Genomic DNA, 11168 nt, shown 5'->3' with positions numbered 1-11168 from the left:
TCCTGGGCTCAAGCGATCCTCCTGCCTCAGCCTCCCGGGTAGCTGGGACTACAGGCATGCGCCACCATGTCCACACGATGCCTCTATAGTACCTTCTGATGCTATATTCTCTGTAATCTCACAGCCAAGATTTTAACCAGGCTTACTTCTGAATGTTACAACAGGTAAACAGAATTTTTTCTTCTTCCGAACACTATTTCCTCCTACCTGGCTGAGAATCACTGCAAGATGGGGTGATGCTGCCTCGACTCAGGCACCCCTTTCCATGGGAGTTCACAGGGTCATGTGTGACTCCAACAGTAACAGCAATCTTAAGTGCCAACCAAGTGGTGGTGCTGTGGAGACCTTACAACAACCCCAGTGGTAGGCACTTTACAGTGGGGCCAGGTAGCTAGCTGCAGGTCTCACTGCCAGGAAGTGCTAGTGCTCTCTAGGCATCCCTAGTGCTCGCCCTCCCTCAGCGCCCCAGTCCCAGGAACCTACCTGAGCCGGCTGCAGTGGTGTAGTGAGTGGCCCAGGGGTTTATGCCTTGGGGGCCTCTTCCTGCGCAGCCTCTTCAGGGCCTCGGCCACACGGTGGTCCCCCGCGCACTCCCAGATGATCTGTGCCCGTTCCGCAGCCAGCTGGTCCCCACTGCGCTGAAACAAGCCTTGGATCTGCAGCAGCTCAGCATCCTGGAAGATGTTGGCTGAGGCCTGCTTGCGGCCCCGGGCCTCAGTCGGGGCCTGCCAGGGTGGCGGCTCACTCACCACAGAGGCTGGGGTGCCCATCGTGGGTGCTCTGAGGACAGAAAGGAAGGGGACATCAGCAGCTCAACAGGCCCTTCCCAAACCAGGGGTCCTGACTCTAATGCAAGAGCTTCTGGTGTTCCCATTCTCCAGGAGCCAAGCCGGAGGAAGTCTCTTGCCTTAGAAACACTAAGTGCTTATGCGTCAGATGCCTGTATTATCTCATTTAAGATTCACAGCAACTTGTGAGGCAAAAATTACTGTTTATCCCCATTTTCAGATGAAGAAGTACGACTCAGGTTAAATTACTTGCTGGTGATCACAAAGTCAAGTGTAAGTGCAGAGCCAGGATGGAACCAGGTTCACCTGGCTCTAAAGGCCACACAGACACTAAGGTGCCCAGCAGCAGCTCTAATTTTTTGAGCACTTAACATGTATAAGGCACACACCAGCCCTATCAGGTAGATATTTTTATCCTCCTCCTTTCAGAGATGAAGAATCAGGAACAGAAAGGTCAAGTCATCCACGGTTATGCTGGGACTAGAACCCAGACCTCTACGGTGCCCATGCACTGTAGCACAGAGATAGGACAAGAGTTGGGCTACCCAGGTTGGAGTCCCACCTGCCTCCCCCACTGACTGGCCAGGTGGCCCTCCGTGCCTCAGCTGCTTCCTATGTAAACATAGCAGCTCGTATACCTGCTTTGTAGGGTTAATGTGAAGACTGATGAAGACAAGCATTCAGAACAGTGCTGAGTGTTCTAGACTGCTTTTCAATCTAGAAAACTGAGAACAATCATCCCGCCTCCTATTTTCAAGACCTTGGAGATGAACCGAACGAAATAATTTAGCACACACAGTATGAGAAAGACCAATCAGATCTAACCACAGTCCGAAGGACCTACAGAGAGACACGGGACAGAAGAGGAGGCTAAGATGATTAGAATATACTATTAAGGGCAGAGGCTAAAATTTATAAGAACGTTCAACAGAGGTTAGGCTCTTGTGTCAGTGTCTTCCATCATATGCAGGAAATGAAAATTATCTCCCTTGTATCTAGATGGTTCACTTTGAATAATGAAGGCTTAAGAAGCTCACCCACCTTATCCTTGTCTCTCCAGTACAGCCTGAACAAGCTATGGGACTGAAAAACAGCCTGGAGACAAGGGCCGAGGACTTTGGCATTACACAGAATTGGGTTTGAATCCTAGCTCTGCCACCTTCCTAGCTGTGTGACCTTAGGCAAGTTACTCAACTTCTCTGAGCCTGTTTCCTTAACTGTAAAATGGGGGTAATAATACCCACTTCTCAGAATTATAGAAAGGATTAAATGAGCCTAGTGTATCAGTCACCCACTAAGGGCTCTAGTTGGCCCTCAGTATCTGTAGGTTCCGCATCCAGGGATTCAACCAACTGTGGATCAAAAATACGGGGGGGGGGGGAACCAATAAAAACAACAATACAACAATAAAAAAAATACAAATAAAATATCAATACATCTTCATTTGTGTAGGGGTGAGTAAAGAAAAAAATTTCTAAAAGAATAAAAATATAACAACTATTTACATAGCATTTATATTGTATTAAGTATTAGAAATAATCTTAGAGATCAAATATGTGGGAGGTGTGTGCAGGTTATATGCAAATATTATATGCCATTTTGTATAAGCGACTTGAGCATCCCAGGAGGCTCGGAACCAATCCTCCACAGCTACTGAGGACTGAAAATGCTAATGCCCCTCTTTTTGGCTTTCTTGACCTTTGTACCTGGGTCAGGGGTATGATGTGAACTCTCCTTTTCCTCCAAGCTGGGTGGCCAGAGCCAGCTGAGGCCAGGCCAGTGCTCCCTCCCCTCCTCTCCCAGCGCCAGGCCCAGCGGGGGAGGGAAGAGGCAGGTCCCGTTTGCTCCCAGGGCCCGGCTGCCAGAGGCAGACCTCATTCCACAGCTAGCCGCAGACAGTTGTCAGCCAGCTTCAAAAGGGGGAAAAGGAAAGTTAAAATACATTTAATAAAAACATTTACATGCTCATTGTAAAAAGAGCAAACAGTACAGAACCTTACAAATAAAAGCGTTTCCAATTTCTTATCCTCAACCCACTTGCAGAAGTAACCCTTACCCTAACCTGCCTTTTGTTCTCCAGAGAGTGAGTCATCTCTCCACCCCATTCAGACTCCTGAAGTAGGGTCCCTCCCTTAACCTCTGTAGTCACCCTCATTATTCTGGTAATTTCCACACTCACCCTGGCTGGCCCAGTTTCTGGGCCTTCTATCCTAAGAACCACCCCACTCTCTTTCCAAAAGATTTAATAACCAAAATAAACCCACAGAAGACTTCCAAATAAATTAACTTCAAAAAAATTGGACTTTTATCTGGAAAATGGGAACTTTAAAATCTGCCTCTCCTTAGGCACTATTATGGGAACCCAGTAAGCCCCCAGGGCTGGGTGACATAAACATGCTGTGACCGGAAGACAACCGTCACCAAGTAACACTTTTAGGTTGATAAAGAGAAACAAAAGCTAACTATGGGATGTTTATTCTGTTATCAGGCAATATATGTGATATCATTTAATCCTCAAAACAATTCTAGGAATTAGGGGCTGTTATCCCATTCCACAGAGGAGCAAAGGGAGCTGAGAGGTAGACACGGACGCGAGTACCAGTGGCTCGGCCCAGGCTAGAGCCTGTTCTTCCGACTGCAGCCCAGGCTTTTCGACCCCTCAGCTGGCTCCGCCGCCAAGCAGTTCCAAGCACACATCTTCACAGCATTTCCAGGAGGAGCGCTTCACTATCCCCACCTCATTCACAAAGGGCAAAGCCCACCCCAACAGAAAGGGAAGGAAGATGAATTATCCCACCTGGGGGAGGCAGGCGTGGGCTGTGGAATTTATTTCAGTCTATTCGCTGGCGTCAGGGCTGTTTACTAGGTGACGGCTGCCCTAGCCTTGAAGCCTGGGCAGTCTAAAGAGGAAGATCCCCACCTTCCACAAAAGAAATCTAGAACCACAACCCAGCCCAGCACACAGAGCCCTGGCTTATGAGTCAGAGGACTGGGTTGGAGCCCTAGTTCTGCCACTCACTGGCTGAGGGGCCTCTGGCAATACATGTCACCTCTGTGGGCCAGTTCCCCCCTTACTGCTGTAAGAACAGGCTGATGCTGATGGTCTCTGAGGGCCTGCAGCGGTGCTGGGAGAAGGTCTGCAGGGAAGGAGGGATGGGGCTGCTTGTCTGCCAGGGCCTAGGGGCAGCATGTATGGACAGGTCTGGCTAACTGGGTGCTAGGAAACTCCCCAACCAGCAGCTCCCTTTCTCCTCCCTCAATCTCCTCTGGAGGCCAGACACTGTTTTGCTGCAGTGGGCTGTAGAGTTGAGATCTGGTAGCAGAGAACTCACTGCTCTAAAGCTCCCTAATGACGTAAGCTGGCTACGGCCAAGCCCGAGGCAGCTCCTAGGCCGGTCTACGGTGGTAGGAGAGGAGGTGATTTTGCTTCTCAGACTCAGGCAACCTCACCTCCCCAGGGAAAGAAGGGCAACAAGGATCAGTGGCAGCAGCTGCCTCGAGGAAGAAATGGCTTGGGGCCTGATTCCCAGGCAGTCCCAGTAACCTCTGCCAGGGTTACAAGGCCTTGACCCCACAGCCTCCAGCCAGCCTCGTTACAAATGCACCAACAAGAAACCATCTGGGAGGGTCTGAGCCTCCAGCCTCAACCATACCCTCCGTGAACCTTGAGGGGGACTTGGCTCCTCACTCTTGGCTCTGCCTCCCACCCAGGGATGCAGACAGCAGAGTGAGGCTGGGAATAAAAATAGGTGGGTTCCAGATAGGATTAGATGGTAAGCTTTGGGAAAACTAATAAAGTGGTGAGTCAGAACACTTTTTTTCTTTTTTGAGACAGGGTCTCGCTCTGTTGCCAGAACTAGAGTGCAGTGGCATCATAGCTCACTGCAACCTCAAATTCCTGGGCTCAAGCGATACTCCTGCCTCAGCCTCCAGAGTAGCTGGGACTACAGTTGCTCACCACCATGCCCACCTAATTCAGAACACTTACTATCAGAAGAAACTCTTCCTGTTTCACTCAATGTGTTCAGTAGTTACTGTCCCTCTCATTTCCTGGACAAGACCTTAATTCAGGAAAGTCAGTGTATACTTGAACAATGGTACTTTTTAAAACTGGAAAATGAAACCATGGGGCTATTAAAAGATTATAAATGGATCTTTCATTTCAGAGCTGACCATAAAAGAAGATAAGCATAGGTCTGTGCACAAATGAGTAAAAACTGATTGCAAAGTACTTCAGTTTAACACAAACTAGGTTAAAAATGAGGCCCTAAAGTAAATACCAAATGTTGAAAATGACAAAGTTCAACTTGTTTTCAAACAGTAAGTGAAGAACTGTAGAGCTCTAACAAAGCAATATATTTAAAAAGTGACTCACCCTTCTAAATCTATAAATATGGTACACAATTGAGCACTCTTTGTAATATATGAAGCTCAGTTCAGACAGCTGTTATAGGTGAGTATCTCACTATGGTCTCAGGGAGGTGCAGGTAACCATGAGGCAGAATACACTTGGTTGAGCTGACAACTCCTGGGTCCTCACACAGCATGCACCCTTTGGAGAACCCAGGTGATGGCAATAATCTCTAATCAGAGGCCAGGGCCTCTTAGAAAAATAACTAGCAGCTCTGGCCCAAGGCCTAAATCAACAATTGGGGTCCTGGCCTGCTACCCTGCACAGACATGCCACTGGACAACAGCCAAAATCTGGGACTTCTAAGTGGGAAGCCCAGTCCAAATGGCTGTGTGGGCTCCCCCACCCCATAAGGCCTAGCCACAGCCATGTGTGCCTAGAGAACTGGACACATGTTGGCCTCCAAATCTGTGCCCCAGGAGGTAGAGAAAGGAACTCAGTCCTTTCCCCAGACCAATTCTGAGATATGACTTGGATATAAACTACTACTAGGTCTAGGAGTAAGTGTTCAAGAGTTCAAGAACCCTGAATTCTGGCTGTGCCACTAATAACTGGGTGACCTTGGACCAATCTGTTTTTCCCTGCCTCAGTTTGCTCATCATCAAAATGGTGAGAATAAATAACCGTTAACTGAAAAAGGAAGATAAAGTATGTGAGAGCATTCATCATAGTACTTGGCATACAACAGACATTCCATATATGTCGGTTGAATGAATGAATGATGTAAGAGAAAGATTGTTTAACTACCAGGGACTATAGAATCATTGTCATTTTCATCATCACAGCCAGTGAACTCCACCAAAAGGGACCTTCACTCTTGGGGGGAGAAGGCAAAGGTAGATGGATTCATCTGTGTACTTTTAAATCATAGCTTTTATGATTAAAATCATAGAGGCAGCTTGTTAGTATCAAGAGCAGAACAGGCCACTTTTCAGTGGTTGCTCTCTCTTTTTTTTTTTATTGCTCTTTCTCTCGTTTTTATTTTATTATTATTTTTATTTCAGGATATTATGGGGGTACAGATGTTTAGGTTATGTATGTTGCCCCTGCCTCCCCCCCACCCCACAGTGGTTGCTCTCTTTATTTCTCCCATGAGGTGGCACTATCACTACCTATGAGGAGGTGCTATCGTTATACCCTTTTCACAGATGAGAAAGCTGAGCTCAGAAAGGTTAAGTAATTTGCCCAAAGTCACACAGCTGGTAGGTGCTGGAGGCTACGATATGAACCCAAGTAGTCTGACCCCAGCGCTCACGCTCTCAACCACTGTTATTTTTGTTCCTGCCAGATGGCTGACGAGGTCTTCTGGGGGAAGTAAGGGCCCAGAAGACTCCGAAACCTTTTGGAGTCTGCTATCTGCTTCTGAGGTTTTTGGAAAGCCCAGGGATCCAAAGTTAGGACTCCCAAGCCAGCCTCTGTGCCCTCTACACTCCACCGCTCCGTGCGGAATTAGAGCGGGTGCTCACCCCGCTGAAGGGCAGCCTCGGCAGACCTCAAATCGGGATAGGGGCAAGCTAAAATGGCCCACCCCAACCCCTTCCACGGCCTTTCGAAAGGGTGGGGGCAGCTCTGGGCTTCCTGCCGCGAAGGCGCTCGCAAGGGCCAGGCAACGTTCACCGGCAGCACAAGAGCTTGGGAGAAGGTATCCTGGCCCAGGTCAAACGGCGACATCCCCAGCACGGGTCTGTCCCCCGGGCTCAGACGTGGCCGCTTCGCAGGACTGCCCCCAAGGGGACCTGGGAGTTCGCGTCCCGATGGTACCCTGGCTCCGACGGTCCGCCCGCGGGCTCCCACCGCAGCGCCGTGCCGGGCCGCCGACCTACGTACCTGCTTGCCCGAGCTGGCCCGGGCCACCTCGGTCGCAGCCACCGTTCCCTGGAGAACGCGCTCCCTAGCTCCGGAACAGCCAATCCTCGGCCCCAGCCTTGGTGTGGGCTCCGGGGCGAGCCTTCCAAAATCAAACGCGGAGACTCCGTGGGCCAATCAGCGGCGGCAGAGGGGGAGGGGGCGTGTCCTCCCCGCCCCCTTCCCTCCGCCGGCCTCGAAAACAGAGTGCGAAGATTCCCCGAGTCCAATCAGTGGCGTAGCAGCGGCGAGGGGGCGTGTCCTCCCCGGCCCCTTTCCCCCGCCACCCTCCCACCGTCGCCCTCGCGCCGCGCCCGAGGCGCCCCCTTCGTTGACGTCAGTCCCCGGGGCCAGCGTGGTTTCGCCCGCGCGGGAGCGGGCGGGGCTGCATTCCTGCCCCAGGGTGCGGCGGCGGCTGGCCCTGCAGGGTACACGTGACGGATGCCCCTTCCCCCGGGCCCGAAGTCAGCGCGACGCGCGTGGCCCTCTGCAGATCCTGAAACTCACCTCCCAGCCCACCTGCGTTCCGGCTCCAGCTTTAGCGTTAGAGGGGGCAGTTAGTGCTGCAGTGAGGCCTTGGGCGTCAAAGCCAGAATGTCGTGCGTTCGAATCGGATCAGCTGTGCTACTTTGGGCCAGTTACCTGGGCCAGTATTAAAAAGTTTGTATTCATTCGACGACGTTCGTTAGTGACCTGCGACGTCCGGGTTCCTTGATAGGTAGTAGTAAACAGGAGTGACAGAGAGACCTACAGCCCTTACCCTCGGGGACTTTAGAGTCTAATAAGGGAAGCAGACATTAAAGAACCTAAAAACATTTAGTATGTGATTACAATCGTGATCAATGTTATGGCAATAAGAGAGTAAACATGGAGGCACCTAAGCTTCCTCTGGGAGGTCCTGGTAGGCTGAAGAAGTAACATTTAGGCTGAGATCGGAAGGAGGAGTCGAAGTTAGTCAAAAGAAAAGGAGTGGATCTGGGAGGAGTGTTTCAGGGAAGAGGGAAGGGCATGTGCTAGGACCAGAAGGTAGCTTGAGTCGGAGGAATTAAATGAGACCTGGAGTGAGGCTAGCGAGGGAGAGCTGGTGGCAAGCAGAAGACAGACAGGCAGTGAGGAATTTTGTGTGTGATCCCAAGAGGGGTCTACACAGGGAATAACATTGTATGTACTGTATTTATTTATAGTCCTTCTGTAGCACTTACTGTGTGCCAGTAGTGCCAGTCAGCACTTTACAAATACTGGCTAATTTCATCCTCGTGATAAACTTATGTTTTTAGAGGATCACACTGGCTGCAGCTTGTAACTTGGATTGGAGGGGGCAGGAGTGGATGCAGGGTTTTTAATAGGCCCTTGGTAAATGCTTGTTTTCTTCTTTGGAAGATGTGGGGTGGTTGTGTACTTGTTCACCAATGGTCAGGAAAGGCACCTGGGTCTCCCTGACTTTTTCACTTCAAAGCTGATCTCCTATTCATTTAAGTTTGCTTTCTCTTCTGTAAAAGTTCCAAGGGGAAGAGTAAGAGCCACGCAGGGATTTGTGGGTTCCCTTTTGCAAGGTGAAAGGGATGTTTGGGAGCTGTTCTTCCTCATCCCACAATCTCTGGTTCCTGTCTCCGTCCTTCTGCACAAAAACAGCATCAGCGAGTGTTGTGCTGTAGCTGAGAGGGTTTTAACAGTGATTTCTTTTCATTTTTTCCTGAAGCCCCGAGGAAGTGTTGAAAAGAACAAAGAAATCAGCAATGTTTATCTCCAGTGGAAAGTACTGTTGCAAAGTCTTTTAGCCAATGCTAGGCTAAGGAGGGGACTGTGCCCACTCCTAAACCAGAGGTTGGGCTTCTAAGCCAGGGACTTCCTCTGGCCGGTTCTAAGCAATAGGAAAGCCAAATTCTTGGCATATCAGTGCTTGGAGAACCTAGGACTTCTGATGCCGTGAGCTCAGAAGAGCATACCAAGGTAGGAATCGGGAACTTGCGGCTTCTGGGTCAGATGTGACTAAGGCTGGGTGGAGAATATCTGGTGTCTCCAAACATTTTTGCAGGCATGTGATCGTGTGCTTACCACACAGTGGAACCATTTCTATTGTTACAGCTCTATGATTCAGTACTTTTGGCAAGAAGATGGGGCACTTCCACAGTGCCCATCTGGAACCCACAAACTGGCGCTGGATGCAATAACCACTCCCCAGTAGAGCCCAGTTTAGAGAAGGTCAACTCATAGGAATGGATACCTGGTGTAATTCAGGCCAAGATTTCGTTTTACCCAGGGCCCAGATTAAGGTGAGGTGAGTGAGGAATTCTCTTCAGGTATAAAATTTAAGAGGGCACCAAAAAACTAAGTAATCAAGACAAATGCAGTATTTTAAAAGATCAAAATCAATGCAAAAAATCCTTGGTGAACAGAGTATCAAAATTTAAAATGAAGACAGGCTATTGTTTATGATCCTGCATTATTTTACAATAGAAACGGTCATTTCTAATCACCCTGTTGCACTACATGGCATTCCCTGACAAGTGGCTTCGTGAGGGTTGACAATAGCATGTTAACAGATTGGACAACAAGATTTGTATATAGTCATATTTTTTGATTGTGGTGCTTTTGCCCATTTTTTTCCATTTGGTTCAAAATATGGAAGGATATTTGGGTGAGTGCATATAGGGGCACATATTTTTCCTTTTGTCTTAGGCTCCAGTGTGGTTCAACTCGGTGCTAGTTTTTATCCTCAAGGGAAGTAGAGGCTAGGAAAGGGGTTCCAGCTGTTTAATCTTAAACAAATGACCACCTTTCTGCCTCTCTATTTTCTCATCTTTAAAATAGGAATAATCATACCCACCTCTCAATGTTGCTGTGAGGATGAAGTGAGTTGCTGTAGGCTGAGTGCATATATATATATATACCTTGTTACAGACGCTAAACCAGATTGGAATCCTTCCCTCTTTTTGTCCTGCAGAGGTGGTTCAAGCATCTGGACAGTTGTGGTCCCTTGATGGGGCTTAGACTTGTTCCTGTGGATTTCGTGTTGCTGTTTGTCCACTTCTGGGAGAGCAGAGAGAACTTTCACACTCAACTGACAGGCAGCTGTGCAACTTTTGAGTTAACGCTGTTTTTCTTGATAAATGATCATGGGCATTCTAAATTTCTTTTTTTTTTTTTTTTTTTTTTAAAGAAACAGGGTCTTGCTGTGTCACCTAGGCTGGAGTGCAGTGGTGTGATCATAGCTCACTGCAGTCTTGAACTCCTGGGCTCAAGGAATTCTCCAGGCTCAGCGTCGCAAGTAGCTGGGATTACAGGCATGCACCACCATGCCTGGCTTCTAAACTTTTTTTTAAAAGCACACTCTGCTTAGGACATTACACAAGGCAGCTTAAACTTTTAAAAGCACACTCTGCTTAGGACATTACACAAGGCAGCTTAAACTACAGCCCTCTTCTGTCCACTTACAGTCTGGACAGGCTGAAAATAGCAAATCCTGCAGAGAAATGGTATATTATAGAAGCACTAAAAAAATACACCATTCTAGGCCAGGTTCAGTGGCTCATGCCTGTAATCCTAGCACTCTGGGAGGCCAAGGCAGGAGGATTGCTTGAACTCAGGTGTTTGAGACCAGCCTGAGCAAGAGGAAGACCCCATCTCTACTAAAAATAGAAAAATTAGCCGTAATGTTGTAATGTGTCGTAATGTGCCTCCTGATGTGATGCACTGGGAAAGACATGACATGACTTCTGTGATATTCCTGCCAGAACTATGTAACCTGAATCTAATCAGAAGGAAACATCAGATAAATCCAAACTGAAGGATATTCTACAAAAACTGGCCTTTTTTCCTCAAAAATGTCACAGTTAGGCCAGGTGTGGTGGCTCAGGCCTATAATGCTAACACTTTGGGAGACCAAGGCAGGATGATTGCTTGAGCCTAGAAGTTTGAGACTAGCCTAGGCAACATAGCAAGACCTCATCACTACAAAAAAACCCAGAAAAATTAGCCAGGCCTGGTGGCATGTGCCTGTGGTCCCAGCTACTCGGGAGGCTGACGCAGGAGTATCGCTTGAGCCCAGGAATTTGAGGTTGCTGTGAGTTATAATGATACCACTCACTCTAGCTGGGGCAACAGATCGAGACCCTGTCTTAAAA

The 11168-nt window shown here is 48.6% G+C and overlaps 1 protein-coding gene across 1 annotated transcript in view; it reads right to left on the bottom strand.

Annotated features, from left to right (window-relative positions):
- AVPI1 (arginine vasopressin-induced 1) overlaps positions 1-7108 on the bottom strand; it is an 8623-nt gene extending 1515 nt beyond the window's left edge. The window contains exons 1-2 of the mRNA XM_012654479.1: positions 7027-7108; positions 484-780 (exon numbers count right to left, since the gene is read on the bottom strand). Coding sequence (XP_012509933.1) covers positions 484-770 — 287 coding nt within the window. The 5' untranslated portion in view covers positions 771-780; positions 7027-7108. The remainder of the gene's footprint in view (positions 1-483; positions 781-7026) is intronic.
- Positions 7109-11168: the final 4060 nt, after the last annotated feature.

The sequence above is a fragment of the Propithecus coquereli genome, unplaced genomic scaffold, assembly GCF_000956105.1.
Source record: "Propithecus coquereli isolate 6110/MARCELLA unplaced genomic scaffold, Pcoq_1.0 Scaffold440, whole genome shotgun sequence".
In the NCBI taxonomy this organism is placed as follows: Eukaryota; Metazoa; Chordata; class Mammalia; order Primates; family Indriidae; genus Propithecus; species Propithecus coquereli.
Note: the sequence above shows the minus strand (reverse complement) of the source record. Positions and strands in the feature narration are given on the sequence as shown.